This window comes from Tenrec ecaudatus, chromosome X (assembly GCF_050624435.1).
Source record: "Tenrec ecaudatus isolate mTenEca1 chromosome X, mTenEca1.hap1, whole genome shotgun sequence".
Taxonomy (NCBI): domain Eukaryota; kingdom Metazoa; phylum Chordata; class Mammalia; order Afrosoricida; family Tenrecidae; genus Tenrec; species Tenrec ecaudatus.
The window spans coordinates 9,484,493-9,500,688 of record NC_134548.1 but is presented as its reverse complement, the minus strand read 5'-3'; the positions used below and the strand labels follow the sequence as shown (position 1 = coordinate 9,500,688).

The 16,196-nt window shown below is 44.8% G+C and overlaps 1 protein-coding gene across 1 annotated transcript in view; it reads right to left on the bottom strand.

The window, feature by feature from the left end:
* EGFL6 (EGF like domain multiple 6) overlaps positions 1-15,733 on the bottom strand; it is a 74,058-nt gene extending 58,325 nt beyond the window's left edge. The window contains exon 1 of the mRNA XM_075538286.1: positions 15,660-15,733. Within this exon, the coding sequence (XP_075394401.1) occupies positions 15,660-15,733 (74 nt within the window). The remainder of the gene's footprint in view (positions 1-15,659) is intronic.
* Between the last annotated feature and the right edge of the window lie 463 nt (positions 15,734-16,196).

The following is a 16,196-nucleotide window of genomic DNA, read 5'->3' as shown; positions in this document are numbered from 1 at the left end:
CTGAGTTTAGAACTCTCTCCTGGCGTTGGACGGGGGATACTATCAGGCTCAGAGAAAAGTCTAGCACTGTTGTAGATTTTGTGGAGGGCTGTGGCTATTTCTTCAGGCAAATGAAAGACACCAATATTTGCTGGGCTGTGTTAATGGAAAAAGAATGTCCTTTGTTTGCACCACATGCTTTAGGCTGCAGGCTTGAACCGTATGCAAGTTAATCATACCTTAGTCAAGGTCAGGAGTTATAGGCCTTGCAACTTTCCCTCCTGGTCGGCCTCTCCCACAAGCATGGTCATTGAGTTCAAAGCCACGAGGATTGGTCTGGGACATTTCATTTATGAAAGCACCAAAGCCAAGGATGATTCCATTATTTACTTTTCTCAGAAGGGCTATTTTTCTTTCACCCTTAATGGCATTATCTGGGGGGGGGTGTTCCTCAGTTATCCATTCCATCATTTAGAGCAGGGGTTCTTAGCCTTGATGCTACGGAGCACTGTGTGGGGTGGGCTGTCCTGTGCATTAAAGATTATTGAGTACCATCCCTGGTCTTTACCCATGAGGAGCATCCATCCCAGCCAAGTAGTGACAAACCAAACAGTCTCCGGATATTGTCAAAGGGCCCCTAGCCTTAGGAGGCACAATTCTCTACCCCACCCCCCAACCCTTCCACTCCAGGTTACCATTGAGAACCACAGATTTAGAATTTTCAATTCTCAAAGCACTTGTCTTAGGCACAAAGGAGCCCTGGTGGCACCGCTGCTTAAGCGTTGGTTGGCTAAATACAGGGACAGCAGTTCACACCCACGAGCCACTCCTCAGGAGAAAGAGACGGTATCTGCTCCCATGAAAATGGCTTTTACAGTCTCCGAAATCCTATAAAGGTCTGCGATGTGTCAGATTCAACTCAGTGGCAGTGGGCTTGCTTAGTTTGTTTGGTCTCAGGCACACAGAGTTCACAGTGATGACGCAGACATGGTCTCTGCTCTCGTGAGGTCACAACCTATTACAGCATGGGGCAGCACGGGGAGGGGCATTGCAGTGCTCTTGGAGCGAGTTGGAACTGCGCACTAATGCTGGGCACACCTGCAAGTGATGCTTCCATCTCAGCCTGGGCTGCTCGGAATTAACCATTCCCCAGCAAGAAGCCACCAGACACAAAGTACAGAGAGGGACACGTGTGAGTTCAAGCGCCTGATAGTATTTTGTACTGTAGCATTGCAAACAGGGACACATAATTTTCATTCATATAACAATGCCAGTGGATGTACGTGTCTATTCAATATGTTGTGCAACTATCACCACTCATTCCAGAACATGTCCATGACCCCCCTCCCCCTTAAGAAACTCCATACCCACAAGCGGCCACTCGCTGTGGACTTGATTGCTCCGGATGCTTCATATAAATGGAACTACACAATATATTCCTGGCTTTTAAAACTTATCACCATGGATGTTCGTCTGGTAGACTAGAGAAACAAAATTCATAGACACTCATATTTTATGAGAGTTTTATATAAAGGGTAAGTGTACATTAAGACAGCATTCCAACCCAGTGCTGTCCAAGCTCATAAATCTGACATTAGTCCATATGTCTTATACACCCATCTATAAAGTCCTCCTCTATCTCATAAAATGCATGCAATGATGCCGACTGCAGGAAGAAAGCCGAATCAGCAAACATGTAAGCATCTCAGCGCTGGCAGGGGTCTGTACACGGCTGCTCCAGCACCCAGGGCTGCATCGGGGTAGGTCCATGAGGCTTCTTCTCAGGGATGTCTCGCAGGAAGTGAGCCTTGAAAGCTAAAGCAGGGAACTAGCTAAGGCAGCTGCACACTGGTGCAACCAACAGAGAGCAAGAGACAAGAAAGACGAGGCTCACTGAGCCATTTATCTCTCTGCCCTTCAATTAATCCCATAGGTATTCATTGGCCAGGTTGGCACAATAAACCTTAACTATCATACCATGTTTTCAAGATTCATCCATTGTGTTCCTGGTTGCTTGGTACCATGGCACTTGATTCCAGTGCATGGCGACTCCATGCGCTCAGAGTGATCTTTCTGAAGCAGATTGTATTCAAAGTTGCCCTTTAGGTGGTTTCGAATCACCAACCTTTCAGCCAGTAGCCAGGCAATTAACCATTGTTTTAAAATCATTGTATTAGGGGCTCATACAACTCTTATCACAATCCATACATACATCAATTGTGTAAAGCACATTTGTGCATTCATTGCCCTCATCATTCTTAAAATATTTGATTTCCACTTATGCCCCTGACATCAGCTCCTCATTCCCCCCCTCCATTCCCGCTCCCCCTCCCGCATGAACCCTTGATAATTTATAAACTGTTATTTTGTCATATCTTGCCCTATCCGACGTCTCCCTTCAACCACTTTTCTGTTGTCTGTCCCCCAGGGAGGAGGTCACATGTAGATCCTTGTAAATGGTTCCCCATTTCAAACCCACCCTCTATCTACCCTCCCAGTATCACCACTCACACCACTGGTCCTGAAGGGATCATCCGCCCTGGATTCCCTGTGTTTCCAGTTCCTATCTGTACCAGTGTACATCCTCTGGTCTAGCCAGACTTCCAAGATAGAATTGGGATCATGATAGTGGGGTGGGGGTGGGGGAGCATTTAGGAACTACAGGAAAGTTGCATTTTTCATTGTTGCTACATTGCACCCTGATTGACTTGTCTCCTTCCCAAGATCCTTCTGTAAGGGGATATCCAGTGGCCTACAAATGGGCTTTGGGTCTCCACTCTGCACGCACCCCCTCATTCACTATGGTAAGATTTTTTGTTCTGATGATGCCTGATACCCGATCCCTTCGACACCTTGTGATCGCACAGGCTGGTATGCTTCTTCCATGTGGGCTTTATTGCTTCTGAGCTAGATGGCTGCTTGTTTACCTTCAAGCATTTAAGACCCCAGATGCTATAACTTTTGATAGCCAGGCACCATCAGCTTTCTTCGCCACATTTACTTATGCACAAATCTGTCTTCAGTGATCGTATCATGGGGGTGAGCACACAATGATATGATTTTTTGTTCTTTGATGCCTGATAACTGATCTCCTCGATACCTAGTGATCACACGGGTTGGTGTGCTTCTTCCATGTGGGCTTTGATGCTTCTGAGCTAGATGGCCACTTGTTTACCTTCAAGCCTTTAAGACCCCAGACACTATATCTTTTGATAGCGATTAACCATTTCTATGTAACTCTCCTTTACCCTGCAAAACCTCTTCTACCTAGATCTGCGTTCTGGCAACATGGAAATGAACCCAAGAGAAGTGAAGAAGGCAGCCAGGGGCAGAGTAAATCATCTATTTAAGAATGGAATCACTGTGGGGAGTGGGTGTCATATAGCCTAGAGCACGGGGAATGCTGTGTATTTGAGTCAGGGGAGTGGGAGTGGCCACAGAAGGAATGGGTGAGGGAAGAGTAGGGAAATAAGCAGATAATTTAAGGAAAAGGAATAGGCCCTGGTGGGTTATGTATGGGCTGCTAACTGTGAGGTCTGCAGTTCGAACCCACCAGCTGCTCCTTGGGAGAAAGATGAGGCTGTTTGCTCCCAAAAAGATGTATAGCCTCAGAAACCCAAAGAGGCAATTCTACTCTGTCTTGTGGAGCCACTATGGATTGGAATGACTTGACGGCAGTGGCTTGATGCTTTGTTTTGTTGTTGATATAGAAAAGGCCTGAGTTCACGGGAAATATTTTGTCCATCCGGATGGCTCTGGAGACCTACCACTGAAAAATCCAAACCCACTTTTATCCACTAGATTGTGACACATAGTGATGCTAGAGTTTCTGAGACTGTAAATATTTTTTTAAATCATTTTATTGGGGGCTCTTATAGCTCTTATCACAAGCCATCCATCCATCCATTGTGTCAAGCATTTTTGTACATTTGTTGCCATCATCATTTTCAAAGCATTTTCTTTCTACTTGAGCACTTGGTATGAGCTCATTTTTCTCCCTCCCCCAGTATCCCTTGATAATTTGTTATTATTTTTTCACGTCTTACACTGACCAATGTCTCTCTTGATCCACTTTTCTGTTGTCCGTCCCCCTGGGAGGGGGTTATATGTAGAACATTGTGATTGGTTCCCCTTTTCTTCCCCCTCCCCCACCTTCCCCTTAACCTCCTGGTATCACTACTCTCATTTTTGGTCCTGAGGGATTTATCTGTCCTGGATTCCCTGTGTTTCCACCTCTTACCTGTACCTGTGTACATGCTCTGGTCTAGCCGGATTTGTAAGGTAGAATTGGGGTCATGATAGTGGGCGGGGGTGGGGGAAGCATTAAAAACTAGAGGAAAGTTGTATGTTTTATTGGTACTATACTGCACCCTGATTGGCTTGCTGAGACTGTAAATGTTTATGGAAGCAGACAGCTTTAGTTTTCCCCTTCTGAGAGGCTGCTGGGTTTGAACATCCAAACTTAAAAGGGTAGCAGCCCAGTACTTAACCCAAAACACCACCAACACTCCTTCTGGAGACCCACTGAAGATCTTTAAATAGTTGTGAATATCAAAGATTTTGTAACACAACAAAAGTCTCCATAGAAAACTCCATTGATGAGAAAACTCACAAAAATGAAATTTGTTGAAATACTATATCTATCTATCTATCTATCTATCTATCTATCTATCTATCTATCTATCTATCTATCTATCTATCTATCTGTATGTATACACACACACATGCCTAATTAGAAACTTTGTTGAAAGAACCCAGGGTTTCATTGTATAGTTGGCAAATCCATTTCAAATGTTGGTTCGAGTGAATTATTTGAGAAGACTACTGCTTGGGGCTAACAGAAGGAAGTTACCAGAAGATGAAATTCATATACTGTTTGCACATTACCACAACTCCCCAGAGAATCCACTTTTCATCGAGCTTTATTGCTTGCACATGGAAGCCTTCAGGCTAAAAGGTGAAATAGAGAAATCTGAGGTGTATTCATTTCTCCCCAGTCATCATTTTTAGCAGTTGTGAAACTCTCCAAATCTTAATGACTAACACTTGTGCCATCAAGACCTTGTTAATGAAGGAAGCTTTCAGATTCACTGTAAAGAGTTCCCTCTCTGACCACATATGCATCTTGGTATTCCAGCTCTAGTGGCAGTTATCAGAAGTTTGTCAGCTAATGTAGCCTTGTGTTCATTTTCAGATGTCTCTCTCAGGAGCCTTGGTGGCGTAGTGGGCAGTGTGTTAGGTTGCCAACCTCAAGGTGGAAAGTTCAAAACCAGCAGCTACTCTGCAGAATGATCTATGAGGACCCGTCTGTCCTCTAGTGCCACTGTGAGTCAGAATTGCCTGCCTTCATGGCAGCAAATTTAGCTTCAGAACTAATGGAGCCCTGGTGGCCCAAAGGTTACAGCACTGGGCTGTTACCATCCAGGTTTGTGGCTGGAATTCACTAGCAGCTCCAAGAGAAAAAAGATGTGGCCCTCAGCTCATGTAAAGATTGTAGCCTAGACACCCTGTGGGGGCCGTTCTACTCTGTCCCATCGGGTTGCTGTGAGTCGGCATATCCTCAGTGGCAATGAGTTTGTAACACACACACACCAGCAGTTGAGATATATATACACATATATTTAGCAACTGTAATACACACATATATCTAGCAGTTGTAATACATGTACACATATATTTAGCAGTTGTAATACATACACAAATGGGAGTTTAAAAACATACACGGGGATATGTCATTATCTTTTAAATCCACTTTTTAATCCATCTTCTATCGTGACTTAGGTGAAAATTTCCAGAGAAGATCCCAGTTGTATATTCAACAACCACCACCACCCCCCCGCCCACACACACACACACACACACACATGCTGACTCAGCTCATCCATCCCAATGCCCTCAATGCACCGTCACTTGTCCCACCTCCTCCCTGTGTCTCCTGCTCCCATTCTTCCTTCTTCCCCAACCCTCTGAATGTTGTCCTTGAATAAATGCTGCCCTTTTGATCTTCAATGGTAATTTATTCTACCACAGAGGTGAGTTCCATTTCACAACTGAAGGTCGTGAGCCTTGACCTTGATAGCCCCACCGGTCTCCATCCTGACCAGTGAGACTGGTCTCTTTAATGCTTTTGAATCCTGTTGCACATTTTTTCCTCCGATTCTATTGAGGACCTTCTATTAATTCTTTTTTTACCATGAACTTCTTGCCACCCCCTCTTGTATGTGTGTGTACTAGCGAACTATCTAGAGTGCCCTCGCGATGCATTGAAAGACTGGCTGAAAAGCCAATGATTGAACCCCATCACCCCACAGAAGAGAGATAAGACTGTCTGATCTATTACAAATTACAGCCTAGAAAACCCAGGTCGCTCTATTCTGTCCTAAAGGTAACTATGCATTGTAATCTACTCAACTGCAGTGGGTTTAACACACACACATGCACGCACACTTCAAAAAGTTCATTGGATTAGCATTGATGATTGGGATCAAACAACAGAATTGTATGTGAATGTATATATTGGATTGTATAAAATATGGCACACACACAAACTATTATAGAAAGAAAGGAATGCAGGTTCCTAGGGGGTAGGGTGAGGGATGAAGGGGATAAAGGGGAGCTGACATCAAGGAGTTCAAGAGGAAAAAAAAGTTTTGAAACTGATTGTAGCAATTTTACAGCACTGCTTGATGTGATTGAACTATGGAATGTTATGATATCTGTAAGACCTTGCAATGAAATGATTTTTAAAAACGTGAATTTCAATGTTAAAGTTTTTTTGTAAAGAAAATTCAGTGGAGCATTTCCATGATCTTTTAATCCTATTTTCCCAAGAACATGTCGAAGCCCTTTCATATTCCCTAAAGGAGAGCAGACAGCTTGAAAAAAGAGTTGCAGAAAAAAACCACCAGAGAACCACTTGGGCCTGTAAATGAGCAATGCGCCTTCTAATTAGTGGGAGTGGGTCCTTGCAGTCCACTAGTTTGGGCTCTGACTGGTTTAATCATAAAATTATCCATCTGGTAATGAACATGGAAAAATAGTTTAAAAGAGGCGGGGGGGGGGGGAGAGGCACCCATGGATAGGATTGGTAATCAATCTGTGCTGATTGGTGGATGCCAGAGGAAATTGATTTATTACACCAAGAAGCCAGCCCTGCTGCTTGCATTTTGCCAGTTTTTAAAAATGTTTTTAGGAAAATGCACATATGCAGCTCTTTAAAATTTATGGGTAAAGAGAAAAACAATGATTAAAATATGTATGTTAAAGTTGAACGAATATTAGGGGGAAGAAAAGAATCCAGTCCAGGCAAGCATGATATTGATTATAAAAGAAGGCCACATTATTTTATAAGATCTATTTCAAACTGTTCAACAAAACAAAACAAAAACTCTTTTAGTTTCCTCACAGTTCTTGTGATGGTCCAACTGATTTAGAATACTTTCCCAGTACCCTCTCCTTCTACTTGCTCTTTGCTCCATGTCCATGTCCACTTACTCATTTCCCATCATGAATGCAAACATTTGTTATTTGGGGACCTTATTGTAAGTATCCCAGAAAAGGGAGAGGAATGATTAGGTTACACTACATGAAATTGCATTATTATAAGGCACAAATGGCTAGGTATCCACAACTGCATAGACTGTGATTAAGCAATATGGAACAAGGCGTCTACCCCCATTCTCTGTCTTCTGGGTAGGAAGCTACATACACCCCACCTAACAGCAAGCTTGCAAGTGAGGTGAGGCCACATGACTAGTTTTGATTATTGGAATGTGGGTGGGAGGGACACGACATATGTAGGCCTGGCTCACAGAACTTCCCATGGTGCGCTACATTCCCATCAGCCTACGGAATAATGATGAGTCTGCAACCTAGAGCCAGGTGGCATCCAGTGTTGGGTGGAGGCGTAGTCTCCAGTCTCATCTCTCCAAGCTGCCATGCACTGAGAGGCAGACAAGAAGTAAATGTTTATAGTGCATAGGAAATGGTCTGATGCAGAAGTCACCAACAATGGAGCAACACAGTATTTTAAGAACCATTTCATTGCACAATCTAAAAAATCTAGTTCTTGTTAGGTGCCCTTGAGTCAGTTCTAACTCATACCGACCCTCTGTAAAACAGAATGAAACGCCACTCAGTCCTGCAACATGCTCACAATTAATTGCTCTTATGTTAGAGACCATTGTTCATGCCCCTTCACTTTATCAAATACGATGTCCTTTTCCACGGACCAGTCTCTCCTGATAACATGTTCAAAGCACCGGACAAAATCACACCATCCTGGCTTCTAAGGAGCATTCTGGTTGTACTTCTTCCAAGACAGATCTGTTTATTTTGGGGGTAGTCCACGGGACTTTGAACAGCCTTTACCAGCACCATCGTTCAAATTCATTCTTCTCTAGTGTTCCTGATTCAATGTCCAACTTTCACATGAAGATGAGGCCATTGAAAAGACCATCGCTTGGATCAGGAGCACCTAAACCTTCAAAGTAATGTACTTGCTCTTCAACACTTTCAAGAGGTCTAGTGCAGCAGATTTAGGAGATGCAATTCACCCTTTGATCGTTTGCTTGCTGCTTCCATGAACATCGGTGGTAGATACAAGCAGGGGAAATCCTGATGACGCTGATATTTTCTTTGTGTATCCTGGTGTTGTCTATTGGTCCACTTGAGCTGTGATCCACACTGAAGGCTGCAATCCTTGATCAGTATCAGCAAGTGCTTCAAGGCCTCCTCACTTTCAGCAAGGAAGGTTGTGTCATCTGCATATCACAGGTTGCTAATAAGCCTTCCTCCAATCCTGATGCTAAATTCTTCTTCCTATAATACTGCTTCACTGGTGATTTTCTAAGCATATTGATAAAGTATGGTGAGAGGACACAACCCTAATACCCTCCCTTCTGATTTTAAACCAGGCACTATTCCCTTGTTTCGTCCAAACAACTGCCTCTTGGTCCTTGTAAAGATTCCACACGGGCATAATCAGGTGTCCTAGAATTCCCATTTGTCTCAAAGCTATCCATAGTTTGTTAGGATGCACACAATTAAACACAAGTAAACGTATTTTCTGTTTTCAGTTAAGATCCTTCTGTTATCAGCAATGATACCCTTTGCTCTCCAATCTCTTCTGAATCTGATGTGAATTTCTGGCAACTTTCTGTCAATGCACAACTCTAACTGCTGATGAATGGTTCAGGAAGCATCAAAAGAAAATGGAATGAATACAGAGAGTCGCTGTACCAAAAAGAACCATTTCAAGAGCAAGAACCCATGGTACTGAAGGAAAAAGCCAAGCAGCACTGAAGGCATTAAGAAAAACCAAGGCTCCAGGAATTGATGGAATACCAATGGAAATGTTTCACCAAGCTGATGAAGCACGGGAAGCACTATGCCAAGAATTTTGGAAGACAGATCGTTGGCCAACTGACTGGAAGAGCTCCGTTTTTGACCCTTTCTAAAGAAAGGGCACAAATTCTACAGAATGTGTAACTTATAGAACAACATAATATTACATGCAAGGAAAATTTTGCTAAAGATTCTTCAAAATCTTGTACACATTGTTTTCCTTTATATGTGAATCCATATAGACAAACCCCCCAAACAAGCAACTCCAAATCACACCTTACAGAGCTTTCAGGATGAATCACATTTAATTCTACTTTAGTAAATTCATTTCATTTCTTTCTTTTTTAATGTGTAAAACCAGGCATGATTAAGTAATAGTACCACTTGGTGTTATTTCATAGATGTCTGGAAGATATGAATGAACGTTTATGCCTTGAGCTGGAGAGACTCAGCCCTTTAAAGCCAAATAAACCCAAGGCCATCATTCACAAGAAGAAACTTGTTGTTAGCTCCCCCTATGTCGATTGTGACTCATAGCGACAGAAGGAACTTCTGAACCTGGAAATAACCTGGAGGATGACCTTGTCTTGAACCAAATCAATTCCATCAACATTCTCTGCCACCTTGGGAAGTCCAGGTAAGTCTTTCCAGTTGTGGGCACAACCTCTCTCTGATGCTCTCTTTCCCAACTCTCTTCCTGAACAACGCTGGTCATATAGAAAACCCAGGAAGCCAGTCCTGGGGCAGGCAAATGCCTGTGTAGTGAGCAACGTCTCTGTGGAGAGGGGGCTGCTGAGATGTGGGAGTCCGAGCTAACCACTGACTTGCCATGAGTTCTTTTAATGCATTATACCTCTTGCTGTCGACATTGATCAAATTCATCAGAAAAGCACCGTCTCCACCACAGCTGAGGTTAATTAAAAAACATCCCAGGGCCTGTGTAAGAGGTGTAGTATTTCTTCATGGGATTCCTTATTTTCTGCAAAAATATACGGTGCCAGAATGCTAAGTGTGCTTGCTCATGGTCAGGTTCCAGGAAACTCAGGATATTCTCCAAGACAAATTGAGAAATTGAAACCTCTCTTGGTGATGTTTAAATACATTTAAAGCCAGCCAGTTCATTCCGGTTGGACCGCCCTGCTGATCCTTTGCCTTTCCACTCCAGATATACTGAACCAGAATCTACATTCAAACACGACCCCTATACCAACCTGTAATAATCAACTCTTCGCCTCCACCCTAGTATCTTGTTAAAATATAGATTCTGATTCAGTCTATCTGGGCTGGAAAAGCAAATTCTCAGCAGCGGGCCCAACTGGAATTAACTGATTGGAAACACTGGTTTACCGATTACCAAGCATAATTGCATAAATAGGGATAATAAGGTCCAGAAGTAAGGAGTTTTACTTTGTTTTCATTGTTGTGCCCAATATGGCACATCCATTGTGCATAACCAGTTAAATGCCATTCTAGGTTTCTACCCACAGTCCATGGACAAAGCCCAGGGCTACCCCAGACTACCACCACCTTACCTGATTTGTAGCGGTTTAAGAGCCCAGCAAAACTTGACCCAGCTTATCTAACTTCCTGTACTAGTATATGCTGATGTGACTTCCAATTTCCCCCATCGTAACAGGGATAGTAGCAAACATCAGGCAAAAGTTTGAACTTTCTATTGTTTTCCCTCTCTTGTCTTCCAAGCTCTAGAATTGGGTCAAGATTGGAGATGGGGAGTGTCTTTGTTCGGGCTCCCTCCAAAGCAAACCTAAGACAGGATACGGGCGGGGGGGGGGGGCGGGGAGGAGTGGGAGAGGAAGGGAAGGTTGTTGATAAAGGTTCCCCCAAACTTTAAACTCACTGCCATTAAGTTGATGCCAATTCATAGTGACCCTATAGGAGAGGTTAAAACTGCCCAGGTGAACTTCCAAGGTGCTGCTGGTGGTTTGGAATTGCTGATCTTGTGGTTAGCAGCCCAACACATAACCACTGTGACACCAGGGCTCATTTCAATAATGATAAGGAGCCATAATTTAGTTTATTTGGCAGCAATTCTTCTTTCCTAAGGCATAATAGTGAGCTTAGAGTCAATGGCATATCAAATGTGATCAATATAAAAGCAAACATTTACATAAATGTTTGCTTTTATATTAAATCAACAAGAATGTTTCTCAGGTGAGCCAGAGGAAGATAAAAAAATATAGATCCAGAAATGGATTTGGGACTCACACTTAATCCTAGTTACAATCTAAGAACAATTAGTTCTTACATGATGACCCTGCTGGACACTCACCTTCATGAAGGCAACATAGAAAATATGGGTGCTATAGCAAAGTGTGGTGAAGAAATTAGATGGTGCCTGGCTATCAGATAAAATAGTGTCTGTGGTCTTAAAGGCTTGTTTCCAAAGAAGCAGCCATCCAAATAAGACATCAATTTATTTCACATGGAAGAAGCACACCAACATCTGTGACCCAGGATTGTAAATTATATAATCAAAATCCAAAGGAGGGAATAGTAGCAGAGCTCAATTTGTGAGATTTTGGTTTGCAGAAGGCTGTGGATGACAGAAGAAGCCCAAAATACATTTGCACAATTTCCCTCTAACCATAATTGAAGGAGGAGAATAAACTGGTGACCAGACAGAGTGTATTGGGGAGATGGCTATAGGAGAACAAAATGATAAACCTGACTGTACAGTTAAAATCCTGTCACTTGATATCCCCTCTGGTACATTTTGGGCTTGATCTGGTTTTTAGAATTTTCTATGTGTCCCCCCACCACCCGTATTGGGTTTTATCTCTCTTGTTTTATCATTGTTGGTAGCCTTCTTGAATCTCTGCTATGTGTTTTTCTATATTTTTTCCAGTATAAGGAACCCAGGATGGATGAACAGCTAGAGCAGCGGTTCTCAACCTGTGGGTTGCGACCCCTTTCACAGGGGTCACCCAATTCACAACAGTAGCAAAATGATAGTGATGAAGTAGCAACAAAAATAATTTTATGATTGGGGGTCACCACCACATGAGGAACTGTATTAAAAGGTTGCAGCATTAGGAATGTTAAGAACCACTGAACTCTAGAGAGAACAAGTAGACTAAGAGTTCCTGAGCCATATGTTAGGGGAGGAGGAGGTTACGGAGGAGTTGACATCAAGGAAGGAAGACAATGTTTTGAAACTGATTTTGGTAGCAATTGTAGAATGCTACTTGATGTGATTCAGCTATGAAGTAGGATGATGTTTGGATTAGCTCCTAAATGGTTTGGAAAGAAAAAAGACTATCAGCTGATTCTTCTAGGAACCCATAATACATAAGAGCTCATGAAAATGTAGATTCAGGTTCTGTCTATCTGGGAACTGGGTCAAAGTCCTTGGTGGCTAAATGGTTAAGTGCTAGGCTGCTAATAGAAAAGTTGGCAGTTCAAATTCCCCTTGCATTCAAATAGAGAAAAACAAAACAAAAAAATGTATAACAGAAATATGTTGTAAGTAGAGAGTTACTCCAATCTTGGCTTTCAAGAATACCAGTGTTTAATAACATATTTCTCTTAAGTGCCCCCAAGGCAAAAGGATTCTTAAGAAACCTGCATATCAGAACTTGAGACACACGAGACATCAATATGGAGTTCACATCAATCAAGGGTCTAGGTCACAAAACTTATTGTTAATGGTGGTTGCACATACACACACCCCCATTGACTTTCGTTGGTGAATAGCCAAGGGCTTAACCCTCTGAGCCACCGAGGGCTCCAGTACCTACATGAGACATCACTGCTTTTATTATACATGTTAACCCCCAGGAAATGACCTCAGGAAATACCCTGCTCAGCAGTGCGCACCTTCTCTATAAATGGGCTTGGAGTCTGGAGCGATGACACATAGTTGCTGGGCAGTTTCTGAAGGGAAGACCCCTTGCCAGTTGGGAGCAGGTTGGGGCAGTTAAGCAATCAGCTCAGGAACCTGTGACCCTCACCGAGAAGCCCTGGGTTCGCGTCTCAAAAACTGCAGAGAGGCAGAATCCTGATCTGGATTCTCTAGTCCAATATTCTGTGGTTGATTCAGAAACTTTTTCTGACTTTTCTTTCTTTCTTTCTTTCTTTCTTTCTTTCTTTCTTTCTTTCTTTCTTTCTTTCTTTCTTTCTTTCTTTCTTTCTTTCTTTCTTTCTTTCTTTCTTTCTTTCTTTCTTTCCTTTCTTTGGCGTTTCATTGACAGTGGAGCTCCTGGAGGTCTGTTTGCTGATGGCTGAAGAAGGATTAATCTCATCTCCAAATAGCAATTTGTTCTGTCTTCAGCGGGCTTGATAACAATACGAGAACCATCGGTGTTCAAGGAAACCGTGCCTAGGAGCAAGCGGCATCTGCTCATGTTTTTATCATGAAAAGGAAATTGAAACTTGCAACCATACATTCTAAGAACCTGGTTTGAGGTTTGCGCTGTTTGAACTTCAGAATCCCTTAATACCTTGGCTGACTCTGATGAAAGATATTTTCCTGTAAGTCAAACAGAGAGCCTAACCCCCTTCAGGAAGCCCTCATCCTGCTCTGCCCCAGAAACCCTTTAGCAGAGTGGTTCTCAGCTGGAGGTGATCTTGCCCACCCTGCCAAATCCCCAAGGAACAAGGGGCAATGTCCATAGATAGTTTGGGTTGTCACAACTTGAGGGGTGGGTGCTACTGGCATCTCAGAGTTAGAGACCTGGAAGTGTGCTCAACATCCTCTAGTGCGCGGGACAGCCCCCATCCCAACAAAGAAGTTCCAGCCCAGTGTCAGATTACTCGTGCGCAAGGTAAGAATGAGATGACTTGTGCTTACTTAGTGATCAGTAGTGAACGATTTCACATGTTTTTACCACATCAAAAACTTTGCTTCTAGGTATGGCCGGCATTTCTCTCTCTCTCAGCCCTACAGCAACTTCCTATAGAATCAAAACTCCCTTTCAAAATTACAGTCCCTGACGGGGACAGAAGTCTGGTGGCAGAGTGGTTATCAGATTGACGGCTTCCTGAAAGTTCAGCAGTTCGAACCCGTTAGCCACTCAGTGGGAGAAAAATGAGGCTTTCTACTCCCAGATTAAGAGTGAAAGCCTTGGAAACCCACAGGGGCCATTCTACCCTGTCCTAGAGTTCCACTCATAACGGCAATGAGTCTGGGTTTTTGTTTGTTTGTTTGACAGGGCTAACAAGGTAAGCACAGACTTATTTGTGCTTACCTTCCTGACCAAGTACTCTGCCTTGTCGGCTCCAAAAATGCACAATGCCAGGTGGTAAAACACTCACCGTCGACCTCAGAACAGCACACAGGCCACAGCAGCCACAGCAGTGGGAAGCCTTCTCTGGCAGGCGTTTCACCAGCAGTCCCCTAGTGTATTGGTTCAGAACCTTGTTCTGCTCTAGACTGCTTGGATCCTGGTTGGTTCCAGCACTTAAGGGCTGTGCCTCCCGCCCTCCCCCATAGTCCCTTCCATTTAGCGTTGTTAGGGGTTGCAGATGGGGTAATATGCCAAAGTGCTTAGAACAGTGCCAACCCCCAGGGCACTATATCAGTGGGTGCTTATTAAGTCAGGTGCTTTGCAAAATGAAAACTCAATGGGCGTCAAGTCCATGCCGACACATCATGCCCCTATAGGACAAGGTACCCACCCCAAACTGTACATCTTAAGAGGCGAGCAACTGGTGGTGGTTGCAAACTGCTGGCCATTCCGTTGTTAGCCCGCTTGCCACCACGATGCCACCAGGGCTCCTTCTTGGAAACTACGTTTCTGGAGAAGTCCGTTTCAGGGCATCGAAAAGTTGATGGCCAGCAAGGAAATGGCACGGCATTCTAATCCAAATGGAATTGCTGCTAAGGAGAAGCTTGAGGCGCTTTCTGGGGACCTGCGCTCTCCTTCTCAGCCCTCCGTAGAGGAGCAGCAAGTGGAGGAGCTGGGCAGCAGGGCCGGGAGACTCCCCTCCACCTTTCCCTTCTGCTACAGCACACAGGCAGCGGACCACCAGCTGGAGCCCACCAGGATGGGGTTCTCCCAGCCCTCCCCCCCTAGCACACCTGCCCCTGCAGTCCACGTTTGCAGACCACCAAGATCGCACCACCCAAGGGTCTGCGCACACAGCACCTGGTTTCTCCCAGGTCCCCAGCCGGCCGCTGGCTGCGGTGAAGTTGAGCACAGCTGTGGCCAAAGGCACTGGGTGCAAAGACCCACCGGAAGGGGGCGGGAGGAGAGCCCCAGTGAGCTGTGAGCCTTGCAGCCTTGCGGAAACCGGGGCAGTGGGCGCAGGGACAAACAAGTACAAGGGCGCAGGGCTGCCTGGAGGAACCCGGACCCCAAAAAGGGGCCACTTACCTGGCCGCGTTCCCTAGTGCCCCTGCCACCCAGGGGAGCAGCAGAGGCAATGCGAAGCCCCAGAGCAGCTGCATCTTGGCGCGGGGCCTCCAGCGGTCACAGTCTCCCGCTCCTCCTTCTGAGCCCCCTCAGGAGGGACCCAGCTGCAGCGGGGCCGCTGCCCGTTGCTTTGCGGTCACTTGGGGCTCCGCTTGTCCAGCAGCCCTGGGTCCGTGGGGCACTCAGGGGAGGCTGGGGCGCTGGAACCAGCGCTGTGCTCCTAGGCAGGAGCAGCGGACCCCAGCCAGCAAGCCAGCGAGGGCGGGCCGAGCACCTCTGGCTGGGACCCGCCTCCATCAGGACCCGCGCATCCCCTGCGCCCCCTGTTTCTCAGATTCAGGTCAGCTTTCTCCTGTCAGAGTTACCAAGTACAGCCAATGAATTTCAGTCCCTCAAAGGATTTTGGCGGCACCTGCCCTCAGGACCTAAGCACTTTCGTTGAGAAAGTAAGCGGGAGCCAGGGTGCAGATTCGTGATAAAAGTACCGAGGTACTTCTG